Source organism: Salmo salar, chromosome 06, assembly GCF_965601325.2.
Source record: "Salmo salar chromosome 06, fSalSal1, whole genome shotgun sequence".
Taxonomy (NCBI): domain Eukaryota; kingdom Metazoa; phylum Chordata; class Actinopteri; order Salmoniformes; family Salmonidae; genus Salmo; species Salmo salar.
Window position 1 is genome coordinate 30,794,984 of NC_138296.1, and position 24,152 is coordinate 30,819,135.

At 44.1% G+C, this 24,152-nt stretch overlaps 1 protein-coding gene across 2 annotated transcripts in view; it reads right to left on the reverse strand.

Moving 5' to 3' along the window:
• The window catches only part of LOC106606842 (acid-sensing ion channel 2), a 469,551-nt gene that overhangs the window by 147,941 nt on the left and 297,458 nt on the right, over positions 1-24,152 (reverse strand). The window contains exon 1 of one of the 2 annotated variants that reach the window (XM_045720106.2): positions 12,501-14,602. The exons of the other annotated variant lie outside the window; for it this stretch is intronic. Within the exon in view, the coding sequence (XP_045576062.1) occupies positions 12,501-13,193 (693 nt within the window). The 5' untranslated portion in view covers positions 13,194-14,602. Of the gene's footprint in view, positions 1-12,500; positions 14,603-24,152 lie in introns of those variants that run through there. 2 annotated transcript variants of the gene reach the window in all.

The window sequence follows — 24,152 nt, forward strand, 5'->3', positions numbered from 1 at the left end:
AGGGGGCATGGCAATGGGTGTGGCTGAACTTTAGAGGCCCCCACCTCAGATATTGCGAGCGTGCGTTTGACAATTGCGCTGACTTAATGCCAGACGAAAATAGAGCCCTGGGAGTGAATGGCAATGAGCTTCCTTCCACACATACAGTATGAGTCAATGTGCAGGGCTTGACATTCACTTTTTTAGCCACTGTTTGGACATAGGCGGCACAAAAAAACGCTAAAGCGGCCCGCTCAGGGATTTCAATGGCAGAAAAATCACTGTGGCTCAGTAATCCTTGACAATGAAGTGGGAAATAGTGTGGTTTGGTTCAGTGTAGATTTCTATCTGTGACGTAAGGCTGAGGGGGAGAGGGAAATGGACCTCCATAAACTATAGCAAACATCTAATGGATTTATTGATCAGGGAGCTGTCCCGTAGTTCCTGTTCACTGTGATAGATTTGGCACAAGGGAGGCTACCGCAGGAGTTTGGGCAGAATTATGGTCCCTCATTTAAATTCACTACCATACTACCCTATTGCTACCATCTCTCTCTATCTCTCTCTCTCTATGTGTTCTCTCTCTCTCTATGTGTGTTCTCAGTCTCTCTGCTGTGCAGTTCAAAGGATTCTCTGCACTGTTAAACCTTTCATAACCAGGCAACCGCGCACACACACACACACACACACACACACACACACACACACACACACACACACACACACACACACACACACACACACACACACACCACACACACACACACACACACACACACACACACACACGACTCATCCTGTATGTGTGGAAGGAAGCTCATTATCATTGACACGTCATGTCACTCTTCCAGGGGCAGTATTCTAAATGCAGTGGTAATGATTTAGCCTGAGGGAAGCCTTTTTCTGATGCACTGATGGTCTAATGAGGTGTGCACACTGACACTGAGGGGGCCAGTTACAGACATCACATCAGGCTTCCTCCTGTGTTAAAACAGTGGATGGAGAGGAGAGAGGAAGGCCTCACTGGAATCCCACTGGCTCAGGAGACTGAGATCAATCACTCCTGTACAGTAGGCTTAAACACACAGCCAGCTGAGAAACACACCCACACCATTACAATACAACTCAACCACGGCTCAATGCTACAAAGAACGACACCCACACCACCGATACAACCAACACAACCCAACCCAGGCACAACACTCTGTGGATACAAAGAACGACACCCACACCACCGATACAACCAATGAAGAGACTAAACAGTGACTGCAGATTGGCATCTACACACAGTCTCACTGTAACAGACATCTTCACACAGTCTCACTGTAACGGACATCTACACACAGTCTCACTGTAACAGACATCTACACACAGTGTCACTGTAACGGACATCTACACACAGTCTCACTGTAACAGACATCTTCACACAGTGTCACTGTAACGGACATCTACACACAGTCTCACTGTAACAGACATCTTCACACAGTCTCACTGTAACGGACATCTTCACACAGTCTCACTGTAACGGACATCTTCACAGCCTCACTGTAACGGACATCTACACACAGTCTCACTGTAACGGACATCTACACACAGTCTCACTGTAACGGACATCTACACACAGTCTCACTGTAATGGACATCTACACACAGTCTCACTGTAACGGACATCTACACACAGTCTCACTGTAACGGACATCTTCACACAGTCTCACTGTAACGGACATCTACACACAGTCTCACTGTAACGGACATCTACACACAGTCTCACTGTAACGGACATCTACACACAGTCTCACTGTAACGGACATCTACACACAGTCTCACTGTAACGGACATCTACACACAGTCTCACTGTAACGGACATCTTCACACAGTCTCACTGTAACGGACATCTACACACAGTCTCACTGTAACGGACATCTACACACAGTCTCACTGTAACGGACATCTACACACAGTCTCACTGTAACGGACATCTACACACAGTCTCACTGTAACGGACATCTTCACACAGTCTCACTGTAACGGACATCTACACACAGTCTCACTGTAACGGACATCTACACACAGTCTCACTGTAACGGACATCTTCACACAGTCTCACTGTAACGGACATCTACACACAGTCTCACTGTAACGGACATCTTCACACAGTCTCACTGTAACGGACATCTACACACAGTCTCACTGTAACGGACATCTTCACACACATACAAAGTCAAAATTAAACACAGACACTTACATCCTGAGAGAACTGGCTTGAAGTCATCTACAACCTGTCTATATACCATGTCTACACCCTGTCTATATACCATGTCTACACCCTGTCTATATACCATGTCTACACCCTGTCTATACCCTGACTATATACCATGTCTACACCCTGTCTATATACCATGTCTACACCCTGTCTATATACCATGTCGACACCCTGTCTATATACCATGTCGACACCCTGTCTATATACCATGTCTACACCCTGTCTATACCCTGTCTATATACCATGTCTACACCCTGTCTATATACCATGTCTACACCCTGTCTATACCCTGTCTATATACCATGTCTACACCCTGTCTTTACCCTGTCTATACCCTGTCTATATACCATGTCTACACCCTGTCTATATACCATGTCTACACCCTGTCTATATACCATGTCTACACCCTGTCTATACCCTGTCTATATACCATGTCTACACCCTGTCTATATACCATGTCTACACCCTGTCTATACCCTGTCTATATACCATGTCTACACCCTGTCTATACCCTGTCTATATACTATACCATGTCTACACCCTGTCTATACCCTGTCTATATACCATGTCTACACCCTGTCTATATACCATGTCTACACCCTGTCTATATACCATGTCTACACCCTGTCTATACCCTGACTATATACCATGTCTACACCCTGTCTATATACCATGTCTACACCCTGTCTATATACCATGTCGACACCCTGTCTATATACCATGTCTACACCCTGTCTATACCCTGTCTATATACCATGTCTACACCCTGTCTATATACCATGTCTACACCCTGTCTATACCCTGTCTATATACCATGTCTACACCCTGTCTATATACCATGTCTACACCCTGTCTATACCCTGTCTACACCCTGTCTATACCCTGTCTATATACCATGTCTACACCCTGTCTATACCCTGTCTATATACCATGTCTACACCCTGTCTATACCCTGTCTATATACCATGTCTTCACCCTGTCTATACCCTGTCTATATACCATGTCTACACCCTGTCTATATACCATGTCTACACCCTGTCTATACCCTGTCTACACCCTGTCTATACCCTGTCTATATACCATGTCTACACCCTGTCTATACCCTGTCTATATACCATGTCTACACCCTGTCTATACCCTGTCTATATACCATGTTTACACCCTGTCTATACCCTGTCTATATACCATGTCTACACCCTGTCTATATACCATGTCTATATACCATGTCTATACCCTCTCTACAGCTGGGCTCCCGAGTGGCGTTGCGGTCTAAGACACTGCATCTCAGTGCTAGAGGCGTCACTACAGACCCTGGTTCAATTCCAGGCTGTATCACAACCGGCCGTGATTGGGAGTCCCATAGGGCGGCGCACGATTGGCCCAGCGTTGTCCGGGTTAGGGTTGACCGGGGTAACTGACTTGCCTAGTTAAATAAAGGTTAAATAAAATAAATCAATAAAAAAACACCCTGTCTACACCCTGTCTAGACTCTGTCTACACCCTGTCTACACCCTGTCTGCACCCTGTCTGTATATGCTGTCTATACCCTGTCTGTACTGTCTGCACCCTGTCTACTCCCTGTCTACACCCTGTCTATACCCTGTCCGCCACCCTGTCCGCCACCCTGTCTGCCACCCTGTCCGCCACCCTGTCCGCCACCCTGTCCGCACCCTGTCCGCCACCCTGTCCGGCACCCTGTCCACCACCCTGTCCGTCACCCTGTCCACCATCCTATCTATACCCTGTATAGATTACTCAGCCACAGAACTTCAGGAGCCACCGTGGTGAGAATCCTAAATAAATTGATGTCTGTGTTGCAATCAGGATGAGCATCCCACTCCAGATGACTGAGATTGGTTTGAAACATTATTACAGGGACTTGGCCTGAGGGCATGTTTCTGATTAAGTACCACATTGTTTGACGGCGTGCTGCTCTGCTCCTCGTCCTGTTCTGGACAGGGAGGCCGCCGATACAGAGGACTGATAACAGGATCATTACAGCACTAGTGCTAATCGGACGCTGTGTTTAAACTTAATGAAAGTCATCCATCTCTATGAAGCCATGGACACAAGGCTGACCATCTCAATGGGGCCATGAAGGAGTATGGAGAGTGAGACCACTGCTTTGCACTCGTTCAGCTCTATTTATTGAAGGGGTGGAGGTTAATATTGCTCTGTTAGTGGGTTTTAATGCACTGCTGCTCAACATGTAAAGTGAAGTGAGAGTGGCTGAGATCATACAACTTGTGCTATAATGACTGACACATCAGTGAGGACTGTAGCAGTAGTCCCACATAAACACATGGACACACTCTGTCTTCACAAACACAGTACTGCACACATCACCTTCATTTGACACTCCCTTTCTGCTCTCCAGTGAGTTTTACAGGCTCTAGGGCCAATAGAGGGAGATAAGAAGAGAAAAATGAAATGCAAAAATAACATTTCAAAGAGTGTTTCAGTATTTGTGTCAACTCAGAGAAAACATCTGTCACTGTACCATGAGAAGCACAAACACACACACATGGAGAAAGAGAGAGAGAGAGAGAGACAGAGAGAGATCAGGCAGTACAGTTCTCATGGGGCTGGCAATAGAGACTGTTCCTTGTGATATGAAATGGCTCCCAGACCAAGGCCACCACATGGCTAAACAGCAATGCCCTACTCTAATCAACAGAACCATGAACAGGCCCTAACAAACATGGAAGAAACTACAGTAAACAGAGCAAATACTATCCTGAACAAAAATATAAACGCAACATGTAAAGTGTTGTTCCATGTATCATGAGCAGAAATAAAAGATCCCAGAAATGCACAAAAAATAAAATCTCTCAAATGTTGTGCACAAATTTGTTTATATCCCTGTTAGTCAGCATTTCTCCTTTGCCAAGATCATCCATCCACCTGACAGGTGTGGCATATCAAGAAGCTGACTAAACAGCATGATCATGGCACAGGTGCACCTTGTGCTGGGGACAATAAAACGGCACTCTAAGATGTGCAGTTTTGTCATACAACACAATGCCACAGATGTCTCAAGTTTTGAGGGAGCGTAGAATTGACATGCTGACTGCAGGAATGTCCATCAGAGCTGTTGCCAGGTAATTTAATGTTAATGTCTACCATAAGCCACCTTCAACATCATTTTAGAGAATTTGGCAGTACAGTACGTCCAACCGGCCTCACAACCACAGACCACGTGTAACCACGCCAGCCCAAGACATTCACATCTGGCTTTTTCACCTTCGGGATCGTCTGAGACCAGCCGCCCCAACAGCTGATGAAACTGAGGAGTCTGTCTGTAATAAAGCCCCTTTGTTGGGAAAATCTCATTCTAATTGGCTAGGCCTGGCTCCCCAGTGGGTGGGCCTATGCCTTCCCTGGCCCACCCATGGTTGCGCCCCTACCTAGTCGTGTGAAATCCATAGATTAGGGCCTAATGAATTCATTTCAATTGACTGATTTCCTTATACAGTATGAAATGTAACTCAGTAAAATCGTTGAAATTGTTGCATGTTGCATTTATATTTTCGCTCAGTATAAGTAAATATTGTACAAAGTGAATACTGGGTAACAGTTATGTGGTAACAGTTATGTGGGGGCAAAATGGTTTTGTTACAGTCTAAATTCTATGAAAATGCTTGAACTGAATAGTGTTTTTCACTGGGAATTATCCCTGCTGTCCAGTAACCTCTTCATACACCCCACAAAGGAGGGATTTGTTATTGGCCCTTATCTATGGGGCCCTAAATGCCTAACCAGGCTGATTCTTGTTCTGTCTTTGTAGGTTCTGAAGATCAAATCACTCCCCTATCTTTCACACAGTCTGTGAGAACTGGTTAGAACCTGTTTTTATTTGTTTTAATGCTTTAAGGGTGTAGAGCTAATTACCCCTTATCTCTTTTGTAAGCTTACCTCCCTTTAGGAGGGGTAAACAGCTCTTTGTGTAGATAAAGTATGTAACGACTGTGATTTGTAAATAATCAAGTTACTCTCTGGCTTTATCCTGAGAGGGAACTTCCTGGCAATTGCTTGAATAAAACTCTTATAAACTGGAAAATGAGCTCTGCCTGATCCTTGGAATTAGTTTTTCCTCAACAGTAAGTAAATACATACAAAGCAAATACTAAGTACAACTAGTCAAGATGGATAAATCCAGCAGCTCAAAAGATAGGGATGAAAATAAATATAGATAAATAATAATAGCCTACCTTGGATCTAGAGTTCCATGACAGCGTTTAAGGACAAACAACAGGTAAAAGGGTGTGACTGTGAACCAGGTGTTGGAACCGGTTCAGGGAATAGAACCGAAAACCTCCCGGAACCTCCCGGAACCTAAAACCAGATTATTATTATGTTTTTAATTTCAAAAAGATTTGAGGAACAGAATCAGAACCGGGAAAGAAGTGATCTATACTGTTCCGGAACAGAAGCGTTATTTTAAAAGCATGGGAACCGGTTAATTACATTACATCACATTAAGCATCTCCAATACAAAATTAAATCTAGAATCGGCTTCCTATTTCGCAAACAAAGCATCCTTCAGTCATGCTGCCAAACATACCCTTGTAAAACTGACTATCCTACCGATCCTTGACTTCGGCGATGTCATTTACAAAAAAGCCTCCAACATTCTTCTCAGCAAATTGGATGCAGGCTATCACAGTGCCATCCGTTTTGTCACCAAAGCCCCATATACTACCCACCACTGTGACCTGTATGCTCTCGTTGGCTGGCCCTCGTTTCATATTCGTCGCCAAACCCACTGGCTCCAGGTCATCAATAAGTCTTTGATAGGTAAAGCCCCACCTTATTGCAGCTCACTGGTCACCATAGCAGCACCCACCCATAGCACGCGGTCCAGCAGGTAAATTTCAATGGTCACCCCCAAAGCCAATTCCTCCTTTGGCCGCATTTCCTTCCAGTTTTCTGCTGCCAATGACTGGAACGAACTGCAAAAATCACTGAAGCTGGAGAATCATAGCTCCCTCACTAGCTTTAAGCACCAGCTGTCAGAGCAGCTCACAGATCACTGCACCTGTACATAGCCCATCTGTAAATAGCCCATCCAACTACCTCATCCCCATACTGTTATTTATTTTCTTTATTTTGCTCCTTTGCACCCCAGTATCTGTACTTGCACACTCATCTTCTGCACATTTATCACTTCAGTGTTTAATTGCTACATTGTAATTGTTTAGCCACTACGGCCTATTCATTGCCTTACCTCTCTTATCCTACCTCATTTGCACACACTGTATATAGACTTTTTCTATTGTGTTATTGACTGTACACTTGTTTATTCTATGTGTAACTCTGTGTTGTTGTTCGTGTCGCACTGCTTTGCTTTTTCTTGGCCAGGTCGCAGTTGTAAATGAGAACTTGTTCTCAACTGGCCTACCTGGTTAAATAAAGGTGAAATAAATAAAATAATTTTTAAAAATAACATAGTTTTACGTTCCGGGCAGAAAGGCGCCTATGCAAAGCCCTCGCTCTGTCACAACGTATTCCAGTGTCTGCCTGCCAGCTGAAAACCTTTGCCAGTGTATGTGTGTGTAGGAAACATGCCATTCCCCCTTCAAAGCTTAGGCTGCTGTACCCTACTGATGTTACAAGCGTTCAGAAATTAGGGAGAGATATTGAATTAGAGAAGAATGGATTAACTTTTCAATGCTAGTTACGGATACTATAGTTATCACGTTTCACATTGGATTAAATAACTACAAAAAGCTAGGCTGTGTTTTTAATTCTTGTGCGGCTCTATACACCCAAGCTTGTTAGTTAGCTAGCTAGCTCTGGTTCAACTTTAAGACAACTCTCGGAAGTTCAAAGACATTCAAAATTCTTCCATAGAAGCTGCTCCTCCGTAGGTATAATTCTTTGGGCCTAATTCAGATAATGCATGTCATAACTATGCCCAGTGCTTCAAGCCAAGCCTCCTCCTCCACCCTTTCTCACTCCCCCCACCTACAAAATATCAGTCGCATCTCGCACCCTACACTTGTCTGTCCATTGCGCATGTAAACAACTATAGCTTAGTCAGCTGATAGCGCCCATGCACTAGAGTTCTCAATTTCAGCCTGAACCCTTGTCTCTCTCTCCTCCCTGTCAGCTGCAGGAGCAGCCACAGGCTGCCATGTGTATTGCGCTGTCCGAGGTGCTGAAGCTGCAATCTAACTACAGTAATTCACTACTTTCTTACTTGTTGTTTCTCTGACTGAAAAGTTATGTTACCTAATTTGTTGCTAAATGTGCCTTCCCTGCCATGCTCTGTTCACGTGACACATGCATGCACCCGTTAAGACATAGGCTGGCTTACAGCTAATAATATCCAGAACATTTATTTATTATTTCAATATTCAAGACTCCATGGCTCCAATGTTGTTTAATAGATGTGTTATTTTGTTGTGTTCTGTTCTGTTTCCTTAATGCTTAGGCAGAACATTTCATGTGTTATTTTATTTTCTAAATAAAAAGCTTGATTGTATTTAAAGTCATGACTGACTGACTCGTACTTATATGGGCTACTATATTACTGCATAATAATAATAATCCTAAAATGAAACAGAAGAAGGTGGGTAAGCCAAGCGCTGTGTGCCACTGCCAGACAGGTGCTAGACATGGAGTCTTGAATATTGAAATGAGGTGTTTACACTGGAACAGTGTAAACAACACCTAACAAATAACAAATCCTCGAGAGTCTGTTCTAATGAAGAATTGCGTTTTTTTTGCCTACAAAGATTAAACACAGTTGCATTCCGACAGTTGCTGACATGTGGTTTATTTGTTGAATTATTCAAGGCTGACTTTGTTATTTCATTTTAAAACTAAGCCTACTGTTGATGATATTAGCATACTTACTTTTATAATTATGATAATAATAACAACAACATAAAGAATAAAGAGATCAAGAAGGAGGAGAGGATTGAGCGCTGTGTGACCCATGTGTGTAAAGGTAGGCTATTTTCAAAATATTTGTTTCCTGACTGTTTGGAACAGTGTACCGTAATTTCCGGACTATTAAGCGCACCTGAATATAAGCCGCACCCACTGAATTAACATTTTTATTTTTTATTTTGAACATAAATAAGCCGCACATGTCTATAAGCCGCAGGTGCCTACCAGTACATTGAAACAAATGAACTTTACACAGGCTTTAACGAAACACGGCTTGTAACAAAAATAAATAGGCTTTAACGAAACACGGCTTGTAACAAAAATAAATAGGCTTTAACGAAACACGGCTTGTAACAAAAATAAATAGGCTTTAACGAAACACGGCTTGTAACAAAAATAAATAGGCTTTAACGAAACACGGCTTGTAACAAAAATAAATAGGCTTTAACGAAACACGGCTTGTAACAAAAAATAAAAAATTTGTAGTAAGCTTTAGTTGTCTTTTTGCACTGAGTCAATTCCTCACGCTGCTGTTTCCAATGTCTTATCATCGACTCATTAAGACCAAGCTCCCGTGCAGCAGCTCTATTTCCTTTTCCAACAGCCAGATCAATCGCCTTCAACTTGAAAGCTGCATCATATGCATTTCTCCGTGTCTTTGCCATGATGAGGGTGACAAAATGACTACCGTAATCAGAATGATGGGAAGTTTGAGAGCGCTCGATTTAATCTAAACAGTAAACAAAAAAGTTGTTTGACCTTAACCCGTTCGGCAATTTCATTGGTCTAATGAAAGCTTCATGCCGCCAAAAAACTGAGCACGTCACAGAATGTGTTTTTTTGGAGAAAAAAATATATATTAGCCATGTCATTGTTTAAGCCGCGAGGTTCAAAGCGTAGTAAAACATTTGCGGCTTATAGTCCGGAATTTACGGTAAACAATGCTGAATAAATGATAAGAAATCCCAGATAATCTGTTCAAACGAAAACAATTAGCTCACGGAACCAAACACACACTTCAAAACAGGCAACAGAAGAAGCATTTGTCTAATTTCTGAAGATATATACAGTATGGATGTCTTACTGTATAAACCCTGAGATCCACATACAACAGTATGGATGTCTTACTGTATAAACCCTGAGATCCACATACAACAGTATGGTTGTCTTACTGTATAAACCATGAGATCCACATACAACAGTATGGATGTCTTACTCTATAAACCCTGAGATCCACATACAACAGTAGGGATGTCTTACTGTATAAACCATGAGATCCACATACAACAGTAGGGATGTCTTACTGTATAAACCATGAGATCCACAGACAACAGTATGAATGTCTTACTGTATAAACCCTGAGATCCACATACAACAGTATGGATGTCTTACTGTATAAACCCTGAGATCCACATACAACAGTATGGATGTCTTACTGTATAAACCATGAGATCCACATACAACAGTATGGATGTCTTACTGTATAAACCCTGAGATCCACATACAACAGTAGGGATGTCTTACTGTATAAACCATGAGATCCACATACAACAGTAGGGATGTCTTACTGTATAAACCATGAGATCCACAGACAACAGTATGAATGTCTTACTGTATAAACCCTGAGATCCACATACAACAGTATGGATGTCTTACTGTATAAACCCTGAGATCCACATACAACAGTATGGATGTCTTACTGTATAAACCCTGAGATCCACATACAACAGTATGGATGTCTTACTGTATAAACCCTGAGATCCACATACAACAGTAGGGATGTCTTACTGTATAAACCATGAGATCCACATACAACAGTAGGGATGTCTTACTGTATAAACCATGAGATCCACAGACAACAGTATGAATGTCTTACTGTATAAACCCTGAGATCCACATACAACAGTATGGATGTCTTACTGTATAAACCCTGAGATCCACATACAACAGTATGGATGTCTTACTGTATAAACCCTGAGATCCACATACAACAGTATGGATGTCTTACTGTATAAACCATGAGATCCACATACAACAGTATGGATGTCTTACTGTATAAACCCTGAGATCCACATACAACAGTAGGGATGTCTTACTGTATAAACCCTGAGATCCACATACAACAGTATGAATGTCTTACTGTATAAACCCTGAGATCCACATACAACAGTATGGATGTCTTACTGTATAAACCCTGAGATCCACATACAACAGTAGGGATGTCTTACTGTATAAACCATGAGATCCACATACAACAGTAGGGATGTCTTACTGTATAAACCATGAGATCCACAGACAACAGTATGAATGTCTTACTGTATAAACCCTGAGATCCACATACAACAGTATGGATGTCTTACTGTATAAACCCTGAGATCCACATACAACAGTATGGATGTCTTACTGTATAAACCCTGAGATCCACATACAACAGTATGGATGTCTTACTGTATAAACCCTGAGATCCACATACAACAGTATGGATGTCTTACTGTATAAACCCTGAGATCCACATACAACAGTATGGATGTCTTACTGTATAAACCCTGAGATCCACATACAACAGTATGGATGTCTTACTGTATAAACCATGAGATCCACATACAACAGTTGTTGATTATATTCAAGTTGGGTTTTCCCCTCTCATCACTTTTCTTAGACAAGGCTAGGGCTTTTCACTCTCTCCTCACTCTGCTCGTTTCCATCTCACGTTGTTGTAAAAACCAGTGTAAATGAATAGTCTACTCGTTAACTTTGAAAAAAGAGCAATATGGTCTAGGGAAAGGTGCGTCCGTTTTCTAGAAATCAGGCATCGTTTCGGTTTCGGGCTCATTACATTTATGTGATGTCAGACTAGGCCTGGGCTCGGGCTTCAGCTCATCGGGCTTGGGTCGGACCGGGCTAAAATGTTAAGCCCCAATGAGAACTCTACCATTGGCTGCCTAGGCTAAAACAAATATAGCTTGCCCGCTCCATTGCAAGCTGCCTTATCCTCACTGATTGGTAAAGAAATGTAATGCTGAGCTACTGTAATAAAAAACTATTACTTCAGACATTTAAAAAGGAACGATATAAACTGGTACTTTTTTTTGTTTCGAAACTGATCAGAACTTTTACAGGTCGGAACAGTGGAACGGAATGAAACAAATAATGGTTCTGTTCAGAACAAAACGATTGGACATTTTTTGGGATTCCAAACCCTGCTGTTAACTACTGTGAACTTCAAGGAAAGAGATGAAACTCCATGAAAAGAGGAGAGATAACAGGTGAAATCAGATGAACAGTCTGGGAGGTTCAACCACCACACAGAGCTAAACTGTCAATGAAGAAGTGATTTAAGAGGGAGCTGTGCTGAGACTTACAGAGGTGAAGTTCTGGGGTCCGCACGGTTCTCCTCGGTACTTGCAGGAGAGAAGCATGTCCTCCAGCTGGTGGCTCAGCCGGTCCATAAACTCCAGGTTACTGCCCTCAAAGTTTCTGGGGGGCAGGAACAGCCTGAAGTCAGACAGTTTGCTGAACCAGGCCTGGCTGTCCTCCTGCAGCAAATCCAGCACCATGGGTCTCACCGTCCGGTTGGCCAGCAGTAGGCCCAGCCAGTGGCCAGCAAAGTACAGGTCACTTTTGGTGAGCTTGTAGAGGCGGATGGGGTTGTTGTTGCAGATAGTGACTGTGGGGAAAGCCATCTCCTTGGCCCACTCTGTGTGGATCCGTGTGTAGGTGGGGAAGGAGAGCCAGTGGAGCAGGCGGTTGGAGGACCAGGACAAGAGCAGGCCCAATGAGGTGCACAGGGCCAGCAGCCAGAAGGCCCGACGGCCTATGGAGCCACCGGGGACACACACATGCCTGAGGCCGTGCAGACGTGTCCCAGCCAGCAGGGTGGAGGTGATTGAGGACAGGCCTGGCCTTGCAGGGAGGCGCCGGCGGCCTCTCCTCACCACGGCTGGGGATCCCCGCTGGAGACATCGCCCCTCCAGAGCCATGGCTGCCCACACAGCTCCTAGTGCCGAGAGAAAGGCTTCATCTCCCAGCCAGGCCTCAGGGGCTGGGCCCCACATGGAGCTCCAGGGCACCGATATCCCCAGTGATGTAATCCACACCTGGATTTGTGCTTATCTGACTCTGCTGTTACACACAATCCAGACAAGCTCCTCACACACAACCTAACTCACACACACACATACTAACTCTCTCTCTCTGTCACAGTGTCTTCTGTTTGTTGTTGTTGTTGTCCTGTTTTACTCTTTAGCTACTTATTGGGCTTCTCCCTCTCAGTCCATCTGGTTCCCTTGACCTGAAAGTACTCCACTCATCCAACTCAGCAGTAAAAAATACATTCAGCCATGCAAATATGCACCAAGTGATGCAGCTTCTACATGAGCGACTCCAGCATCCGCACCAGTTAGTGTAACACAGAGCAAGAGAGGAAGAGACAGAGGGAGAGAGAGAGAGCTAGAGCGCGAGAGGGAGGGAGAGGGAGGGAGAGGGAGAAGGATAGGGAGGGAGAAGAGAGTGGGTGGAGTGAGTGCTAGAGGAGGCAAGATGAGCTGAGAAGCACAGACAAAATGAAAGAATGGAAGGTAAAAGAAGAGAGCAGTGAGTCTGTTGTGGTTCTATTTGGTGCCGTCTGTCAGAGAGAGGCAAGTCCTGCCGGTTCCCTCTGCTCTGCTCTGTCGGCGCTCCTCTCTCTGCCGACCGAGACTGCTGTCTGTTGGGACTTTGCCGTCGCTCCACTTCGATCAGTGATGCTCAGCCTCGTTCAACCTGCTAACCCTCCAACACCACCACGGCCAGAGGCTGGACTTGTTTACATGGCACCGCTAAAACGAGCAGCCGCGCATCACTAATTGCCTTTGTGAGTCTACATTGCTAATTTCTTCTCCGGCTCTTTTTGTGAGCTCACTTTTATCTTCTTGATTTCCAGCCTTCCCCTCTTCCCATCTGTCACTCTTTCACTCCCTCCCTATTCCCTCCCTCTGTTCTCCTTTCTCTTCTCCTCCTCTCTTGACTGAACTAGCGGGTGTTGTGTCCTGCAGGTGACCACGTATGGCCAGCCCGTCTTGTGCGAGGAGCAGACACGCTTCTCAGTCCCTGACGCACGCAAACACTCATTCACACTGAGAGAGGAGCACATGCACACACACTGCGTTTCCCTGTGGGAGACCTGACAAGAGTCGATGGAAAATCTGTTCAGTCACGCTCAGATCCTTGTATGTCTCTCTCACTCGTTCTCTCGCTCCAGTTTTCTTTCACTCTCTGTTTCTCTCCCTCAGAACTGTGGCATTTCTAATCATAACGCTCCTCTTGTTTTCTTCCTTTTCTAAAAATACTTGTCTCTCCAAATCAAATTCATCAACTTGCCCTCACGCTCCCCCTCCTCTTGTGCCAATGTCCGTCAATCCTTCTCAGCTCCACCCCCAACCGGGCTCCTCCTCCTCCCATGAAGTAGATGTGTGCATTCTCTCTCTCTCTCCTCTCTCTCTCTCTCTCTCTCTCTCTCTCTCTCTCTCTCTCTCTCTCTCTCTCTCTCTCTCTCTCTCCTCTCTCTCTCTCTCTCTCTCTCTCTCTCTCTCTCTCTCTCTCTCTCTCTCTCTCTCTCTCGCTCTCTCTCTCTCTCTCTTCCCGTCCTTTGGATATTGCCCTGTTATTTTCAGTATTCTCTTCCTCCTGTGCAGACAGGCTGTTCCTCTGGTCCCCTCTCTCTCACCGAGCAGCGTGTCCTCTCTGTGCTCCTCTCCTCCTGCGCCACAGCTCTGTCCACCCAGCCAGTGAGAGAACGAGCGATGAGTGTCTGTCTGAGAACGCCAGCGCTCTCTCTCTCTCTCTCTCTCTCTCTCTATCTCTATCTCTCTCGCTCTCTCTCTCTCCTCCCCCCTGTCGGCTGCTGCCACGACTTACGCAACAGGAGCAGAATGGGAGAGCAGGAGAGTGTGTGTGCACTCAGAGAGGGAGACTGAGACAAACAGCATCATATTGAATTATTGCTTTGGCTGCTTAACCCTCTTTCAACCTAGTTCTCTCTCTCTCTCTCTCTCTCTCTCTCTCTCTCTCTCTCTCTCTCTCTCTCTCTCTCTCTCTCTCTCTCCTCTCTCTCTCTCTCTCTCTCTCTCTCTCTCTCTCTCTCTCTCTCTCTCTCTCTCTCTCTCTCTGTGTGTGTGTGTATTCTCTGTCTCCCTTTGTCAAATAAACACAAAACAGCCCTACAGATTGTGGGAAAAGGACTGAGCTTTTAGTTTAATTTCCGGCCTGTTTGTGTAACATAAATTATCTTGAATTATGTTGTCAACATAGGGGGTAGACAAAATCCAGAAAATAGCAAGACATTAGGCAGATCGAGGGAAGGATGTGATTGAATTAAAGATGACAAGACAAACAAGAGTAACACCTAAGTACAACATTCAATAGTTCGGTGGTCGTCTCAGCTAGCAGAGCTTCACGCTTGGTTTGCAGCCAACCCTGTACATATGGCTTGTCGTCGCCAACTAACTCTCATGACAACTTTGACTTGCCATGTCTCCTAACAGCATTGGCTCAGCTGTGCTCTCCAGTGAAATTTCATGGGGGACCACTATGCTTCCCCTAACATTTACATCCCATTTACATCCGCACACGTTCAGATAGTGGACGTTTTTATTCACAAAGACGCCACACACATGTACTGTGTGCAATACAACGAAATGAGCAGTAGTGTTGATACTACATCCCTTCTGATAAGTATGGAGAGTGATGGAGTGTTAGAGAACTGCAGGGGTCATAGTACTGGAAGCACAATTCCAAATAAAGAGAGGCAAATAAACAATGCATGAGACAGTGAGACATGAGTGTAGTACAAAAGAGGAAGTATCATCATAATAGGTCAACAGAAAGTGCTGCACCTGCATGTCTGACCCAGTAGGTGATTTGACTGGGCCCCTCAGACAGCTCCAGCTACAGTCCACTCAGTACTGTCCAGTTGGCCTGTGGCAGTTATAACGTCATCATAACAACACAGTCATTTGGTACCTCTTAACTTTTGAAAAAGATATATAATAATATATGTAGATAATATATACAATAACGGTATTGATTATTTAGGAGGAACAGTTTATGGTTACACATATCTCTTGTTGGGACAAATAAAATCCCTAATGAAACTATATAATCTCAGACACATTAATATTTGAATATCTCGGTTTGTAAAATTGCTTCCTTTGCATTTAAGATGAGGAAGAATTCTCCAATATGCTTTTGACAGAGCATCCACCAGTCTTCCTCTGCTAATGGCAAAGTCAAGGTTTTTCTCCCTCCATGTGAGAGGACTATTTTTTACTTTTTTAACTTGAGTTGCTCCTAGCTGTTCTCAGCTAACAGAGAGGAGAGTGTTGAATAGAAGCCCAGCTCAGAAAAACTGCCAAGACTATGTCTCAAATGGCACCCTATTTTCTATGGGCCCTGGTCAAAAGTAGTGCACTTTATAGAGAATAGGGTGCCATTTGAGACAAACCCTATAAGTACAGTAGAATCTGCCCTCTGTGTGGCCCCTATGACTAAGTCATTATCAAGCTGAATAACAACTGGTATCTGTGCTTATCTTGTATGACTCACTGGGGCTAAGTGAATTGTGTAGCTGGTATGGAAACACAAACAGCAACAGAGAAAAATAAAATGTCTAATGTGCAGCATTATAACTCATTGCGTTGGCTTGGCACACCACGGCCGACTTGCAGTTGTGTGACTTGTACGTGCTGTAACACAATGCTTTCTGACCGCTCCATGTGATTTGATCACACGAGACGTGATAAAAAAGCTTCTACACTGAGGGGTCATATACACACCCAGCCCACACATACGCCTAGAGAAACCCTTCACATAGAGGACCACGCACACACACACACCCAGCCCACACACACGGCTAGAGAAACCCTTCACAAAGAGGACCATGCACACACACACACGCCACACACACACACACACACAAGCGCACACACGCACACACACACGCGCGCACACACACACACACAGACATGCCTAGAGGAACCCTTCACATAGAGGATCACACACACACACACACTTTCAAAACCACAAATAACAATCATGTAAAAGGAAAACTGTAAACACATAGAAGATGTAAAATAATGTATAATGCATATCTAACCCATAGGAACACACACATATCATGGACATGCACCCGTTTCTTCTAATGCACCGCCATGCAGCCTAAAGGACTGCAGAGCCAGTCCTTTAGACAGTCTGAATCCATCCAGCAGCAGCATAATTAGATAAGGAGTGTTATTCAGGGTAGCCCAGCTAGCGTCAGTATAGAGGAGAACAGCTCAAAGGCTCAACATAAATATCCAATTAACCAGCCTCCACAACATCAGGGGAGTCAGAGATTAATCAGAGATATATCACTGACTACCTGATTCAATTACACACATTCTTCTGTCCACAATGATATGTGCATCTACTGTGTAATACCCCCTGTCCTTCATCAACAAACACTGTCCAGGATTCAAGGACTGGACAATACTACAATAATCATGAAAAAATGATGTGCGGAAAAGGTATAAGCGCTATTATGATATTCATAGATTAAATGCATCTCTTCTCTCAGGATGGCGAGGCAGACAGAAAATCAACACACACATCACAGATTCCCTCATACAAGCATTTTCTACATGTTGCTAAAGGATTTGAATCACAAAAAGACGGCTTGAGGGTCGCTAACGCTTTACTTCTTCTGAAGCAGAGAAGCAGTGACATGGGGAGCAGATGAAAGATGAGCAGGACGAGGAGACAGTGTATTTTGTGCAGCGCTGCCATCCATCAAATCCACAGCATGCATTAAGATGACACCAATAACAGGCGATCAATGGCTTTTCTGTATTTTAGGAGTTTTTTAATCGAGTGTAGTCACACTTGTCTGGCTGTAGGTGTAGCAGGGCCTCCCCTGGCTTCAAACACCGCCTCCTCTCTAAATGAAAGGGAGGGCTGCTGCTGCTGAGCTGGAGGATGGTAATAGATTGAACGTTCCCATTGTGGGTGAGTTCTTAGAGCTCACTGCAGTCATTATGGCTATTAGCTGTTGTCATGCCATGGAATAATCATCAGTTGGCTTGATGAAATGAGAGGAGATAGGGGGATTGGGTCTGTTCGTTGTATCCCAATCATAACCCTGCTGCTCTGAAGTGTGTAGTCTCTGATTAGATGTTGTACGACAGCCATCATCATCACCAACACCACAGAGCGAGGACAGTAATGGCTATGCAATCTGGTATCGACCACACTCAACCTCTCCAAATAGATGGGTTGCCTCAGGGTCATTCAGGTGTTTGTTTGTCTACTGTGATCTGGTCTGGTGTAGACACACTTCATGTTGTTGCTATGTTAATTATATAGTCAAGTGTGATCAAACATTCCTTAGCGGGGTGCAGGGCCAATAGAAATAGAGCTGGCACTCATAAGCCCCACCACATACCTTTATTCATAAACAAACTACGTTTACATCCTGCAAGGATCTTCGTCAGGTCACAGTGTTATTTATATATAAATATATATTCACTTCTTATTTCTGACTGTGCAAGATATTGATCTTTCAGATAAATCGATGCAATTACAGCGCCTTAGTTATAGTGCATAGACCAACAGCTACTGTTGGTTTGTAGAGAGACAGCATGTGAAACAGGCTTTAGCCCGTTTAGATTGTCTGCAGTGGAAGACGAAGCCTCTTATGAAGCTTGATCCATGCTGGTGTTATAGCTAATCTGGCTCTGGAGAATGAGGTGAAATAAATGACTCCTGGTCCTCCAGTACACCAGGGAAAGACTGTCATACCACAGATATAAGTAGGAGCTAGATACTTCACAGGATGTGATGTATAAATCTGAAGCATCCGTTTACAACTTCTTCTCACCACCAAATAAGTCCAGTGGTGGGAAGTGGGACAATATGGAGCTAGATGAAACTTGGCTGACATTCTGCTAATTTTCTCATTGACGAAACATTCGATCTCAATACAGTTTTCTGTTTCCCAAAACTAGAATCTGTTATGAACAGAGCGCACTAAGTTTTGTAGACTTGACACTTTCAAAAAGTTTCTAAACATTGCATTGTTTAGAAGGAGTGCAAGGATGACTTGAGTTACTGCACACGCACACTTCACAGAGTAGGCGTTCCCTAGTGGAAATATGCAAATATATGTTAGAACACACCAATAGGATATTGCTAGCTCGTGCTTGGCTCTGCCCACCTCCTTGGTTGTTCTGCACACTATGCCTAATTTGCTCCCATTGGAAACGACGCCAATGATCTTGGGTTAGTTACCAGTATCTTTGGTCATGCATACTGTACAGGGTGTGACGGGGATGAAGGGTCCACCTGAGAGTTCAGCTACAGTTATTCAAAATTCACTGAACAAAAATATAAACACAACATGTAAAGTGTTGTTCCCATGTTTCATGAGCTAAATTAAAATTCCCCAGAAACGCTCAAAAATATAATTTCTTTCAAATTTTGTTCACAAATTTGTACATCCCTGTTAGTGAGCATTTCTCCTGTCAAGATAATCCATCCACCTGACAGGTGTGGCATATCAATACACTGATTAAACAGCATGATCATTACACAGGTGCACCTTCTGCTGGGGAAAATAAAAGGCCACTCTAAAATGTGCAGTTTTGTCACACAACACAATGCCACAGATGTCTCAAGTTTTGAGGGAGCATAATTGGCATGCTGACTGCAGGAATGTTCACCAGAGCTGTTGCCAAAGAATTGAATGTTAATGTCTCTACCATAAACCACCTCCAAAGTCATTTTAGAGAATTTGGCAGTACGTCCGACCAGCGTCACAACCGCAGACCACGTGTAACCATGCCAGCCCAGGACCTCCACATCCGGTTTTCACCTGTGGGATCATCTGAGACCAGTCACCTGGACAGCTGAGGAAACTACGGGTTTGCACAACCAAATAATTTCTGCACAAACTGTCAGGGAAGCTCATCTGTGTGCACTTCGTCCTCACCAGGGTCTTGACCTGACTGCAGTTTGGCGTCGTAACCGACTTCAGTTGGCAAATGTATGGGGCAACAGCTCCATACAGTTGTGTGGTCGAGCGGTTTGCTGCTGTTAATGTTGTGAGCAAGGTGCCCCATGGTGGTGGTGGGGTTTTGGTATGGGTAGGCATAAGCTATGAACAACGAACACAATGGCATTTTATCGATGGCAATTTGAATGCAAAGAGATACTGTGATCCCGAAGCCCATTGTCGTGCCATTCATCCGCCGTCATCACCTCATGTTTCAGCATGATAATGGACGGCCCCATGTCTGTACACAATTCGTGGATGCTGAAAATGTCCCAGTTCTTCCATGGCCTGCATACTCACCAGACATGTCACCCATTGAGCATGTTTGGGATGCTATGGATCGACGTGTACAACAGTGCTATCCATATCTCCCCAATATCCAGAAACTTCGCACAGCCATTGAAGAGGAGTAGGACCACATTCCACAGGCCACAATCGACAGCCTGATCAACTCTATGTGAAGGAGCTGTGTCGTGCTGCATGAGGCAAATGGTGGTCACACCAGATACTGACGGGTTTTCTGATCCACGACCCTACTTTTCTTTTAAGCTTTCTGTAACCAACAGATGCATATCTATATTCCCAGTTATGTGAAATCTATAGATTCGGGCCTAATTAATGTATTTAATTTGTCTGATTTCCTCATATGTGTTTATATATTTCTTCAGTGCAATTTATTGAGGAATCAATGGGACCAATTGGAAAGCATCCAGGACTATTGGTGACTACTACTACTGTCTGGGTTGGCGCCCCCCCCCCTTTGGGTTGTGCCGTGGCGGAGATCTTTGTGGGCTATACTCGGCCTTGTCTTAGGACGGTAAGTTGGTGGTTGGAGACATCCCTCTAGTGGTGTGGGGGCTGTGCTTTGGCAAAGTGGGTGGGGTTATATCCTGCCTGTTTGGCCCTGTCCGGGGGTATCATCGGATGGGGCCACAGTGTCTTCTGATCCCTCCTGTCTCAGCCTCCAGTATTTATGCTGCAGTAGTTTATGTGTCGGGGGGCTAGGGTCAGTCTGTTACATCTGGAGTATTTCTCTTGTCTTATCCGGTGTCCTGTGTGAATTTAAATATGCTCTCTCTAATTCTCTCTTTCTCTCTTTCTTTCTTTATCTCGGAGGACCTGAGCCCTAGGACCATGCCTCAGGACTACCTTGCATGATGACTCCTTGCTGTCCCCAGTCCACCTGGCCGTGCTGCTGCTCCAGTTTCAACTGTTCTGCCTGCGGCTATGGAACCCTGACCTGTTCATCGGACGTGCTTGTTGCACCCTCGACAACTACTATGATTATTATTATTTGACCATGCTGGTCATTTATGAACATTTTAACATCTTGACCATGTTCTGTTATAATATCCACCCGGCACAGCCAGAAGAGGACTGGCCACCCCTCATAGCCTGGTTCCTCTCTAGGTTTCTTCCTAGGTTTTTGGCCTTTCTAGGGAGTTTTTCCTAGGGAGTTTTTCCTAGCCACCGTGCTTCTTTCACATGCATTGCTTGCTGTTTGGGGTTTTAGGCTGGGTTTCTGTACAGCACTTTGAGATATCAGCTGATGTACGAAGGGCTATATAAATACATTTGATTTGATTTGATACTATACATTTGGCAAAGCAATGGCCAACATTTAAGATAGCTCAATGCCTTTGTATGTCAAGGTTTGTGTGAAGAAAAAGTCATTCCTGTTGTATAGTGCTTTCATCATCTGTGCCTGTCATGTCTCCACCCACAAACAGGTACCTGACTGTACATACTGTCTGATGGGGATCCTATCAATGCAGAGATGCCATCTCTCTGATTAAGGTGCACTGAAATGAACTAGAAAGAGGTCGTAAACCCGTCTCACAAATAGGAGTACTGTATGTACACTGGTGCTGTGATATACATGCTCAAGGGTGCTATAATTTAGAGTGAATGGGGGTGTGACAACACCAACCCCATGCCCTCTCCTGAGTCCCTTAATTCCCCTTTTCAATTCCTGTCTCTGTCATCCTGAGTCCGTCATCAGGGCTGCGTGGGGAGTAAGGAGGTGAATTCATCAGGGAAGGGAAATAGACAGAGCAGGTAGAGGGGTATGGTAGACAGTAGCTCTGTGCTGCTGTGCTTGCTGCTCAGGATACTGCAGCTGAAAAACATGGCAACAGGCTAAAGGAGATGAGAGTGTGGATGGATGCCTGCATGCATCACACAGCCCTGATACTGAGAGACGAGAGAGCTGTCCCTGTGTGGGGGACTGCTGTCTCCCTCTGATAAAAGCTAGTATATTGTTCCCTTACTGGGCTCAGTCTTTCATGGTGAAACGGTTGCAGACAGAAACCAAACAGGAGCCCATGTCCAACATACTAATCTGCTGTCTGTGAATAGAGTGGTCATGATGTAACTGTTTGTTTAAGATGAATCTCTACAGGTTTGAGGAGTGTGTTTCCCACCTGCATGTGAGAGGATTTCACCTGTTGGGCCAGTCCTGACAGTCAGTGTTGGGTAGGTTACTTCCTTAATTAACATAATCTGTTACAGTTACTAGTTAACAGTCCAGTAATCAGTAAGATATCTTTTGGATTACCCAAACTCAGTAACATAATCTGATTACTTTCCATTACTTGTGGATGACTTTCACCTTAAGAGGCATTAGAAGAAGTCAAAAAGGATCCATCAAACACATTTGGTGTGTTATTATAGTAGTCTCTGACTTGTGCTGGAACAAAAACGTGCTACTTTTTTTAACACAGCATTGAATGTCAGAAAGGTATCAATGTATTTCTTCTGGTGTTGTAACTGATTGCAGTTACAGTTCTTTTTCAATCAGATTACATGTAATCAGTTACGCCCCAACCCTGCTGACAGTGCATTAGCTAGGCCTCAGGGTGTTGTGGCTAGTGGTCACTACAACCCTCTCTGTCCCAGTACTCTAGTCTAGTGGATCATCCATGTCCCCTGGCAGAGAGATAGTCCACACAAAAGACGAGCGGAATGGATAGAGACAACACTCAGAGTGCATGTGGTGTGTGTGTCTGTATGTACACTACCGTTCAAAAGTTTGGGGTCACTTAGAAATGTCCTTGTTTTTTAAAGAAAAGCACATTTTTTTGTCCATTAAAATAACATCAAATCGATCAGAAATACAGTGTAGACATTGTTAATGTTGTAAATGACTATTGTATCTGGAAACGGCAGATTTTTATGGAATATCTACATAGGCATACAGAGGCCCATTATCAGCAACCATCACTCCTGTGTTCCAATGGCACGTTGTGTTAGCTAATCCAAGTTTATCATTTTAAAAGGCTAATTGCTCAATAGAAAACTATTTTGTAATTATGTTAGCACAGCTGAAAACTGTTGTCCTGATTGAAGAAGCAATAAAACTTGCCTTCTTTAGACTAGTTGAGTATCTGGAGCATCAGCATTTGTGGGTTCGATTGCAGGCTCAAAATGGCCGGAAACAAAGAACTTTCTTCTGAAACTTGTCAGTCTATTCTTGATCTGAGAAATGAAGGCTATTCCATGCGAGAAATTGCCAAGAAACTGAAGATCTCGTACAACGCTGTGTACTACTCCCTTCACAGAACAGCTCAAACTGGCTCTAACCAGAATAGAAAGAGGAATGGGAGGCCCCGGTGCACAACTGAGTACATTAGAGTGTCTAGTTTGAGAAACAGATGCCTCACAAGTCCTCAACTGGCAGCTTCAGGGCTAGGGGGCAGTATTGACACGGCTGGATAAAAAACATACCCGATTTAATCTGGTTACCACTCCTACCCAGTAACTAGAATATGCATATACTTATTACATATGGATAGAAAACACCCTAAAGTTTCTAAAACTGTTTGAATGGTGTCTGTGAGTATAACAGAACTCAAATGGCAGGTCAAAACCTGAGAGATTCCTTTACAGGAAGTGGCCTGTCTGACCATTTCTTGAACTTCTTTTCCATCTCTATCTTTTACTAAGGATCTCT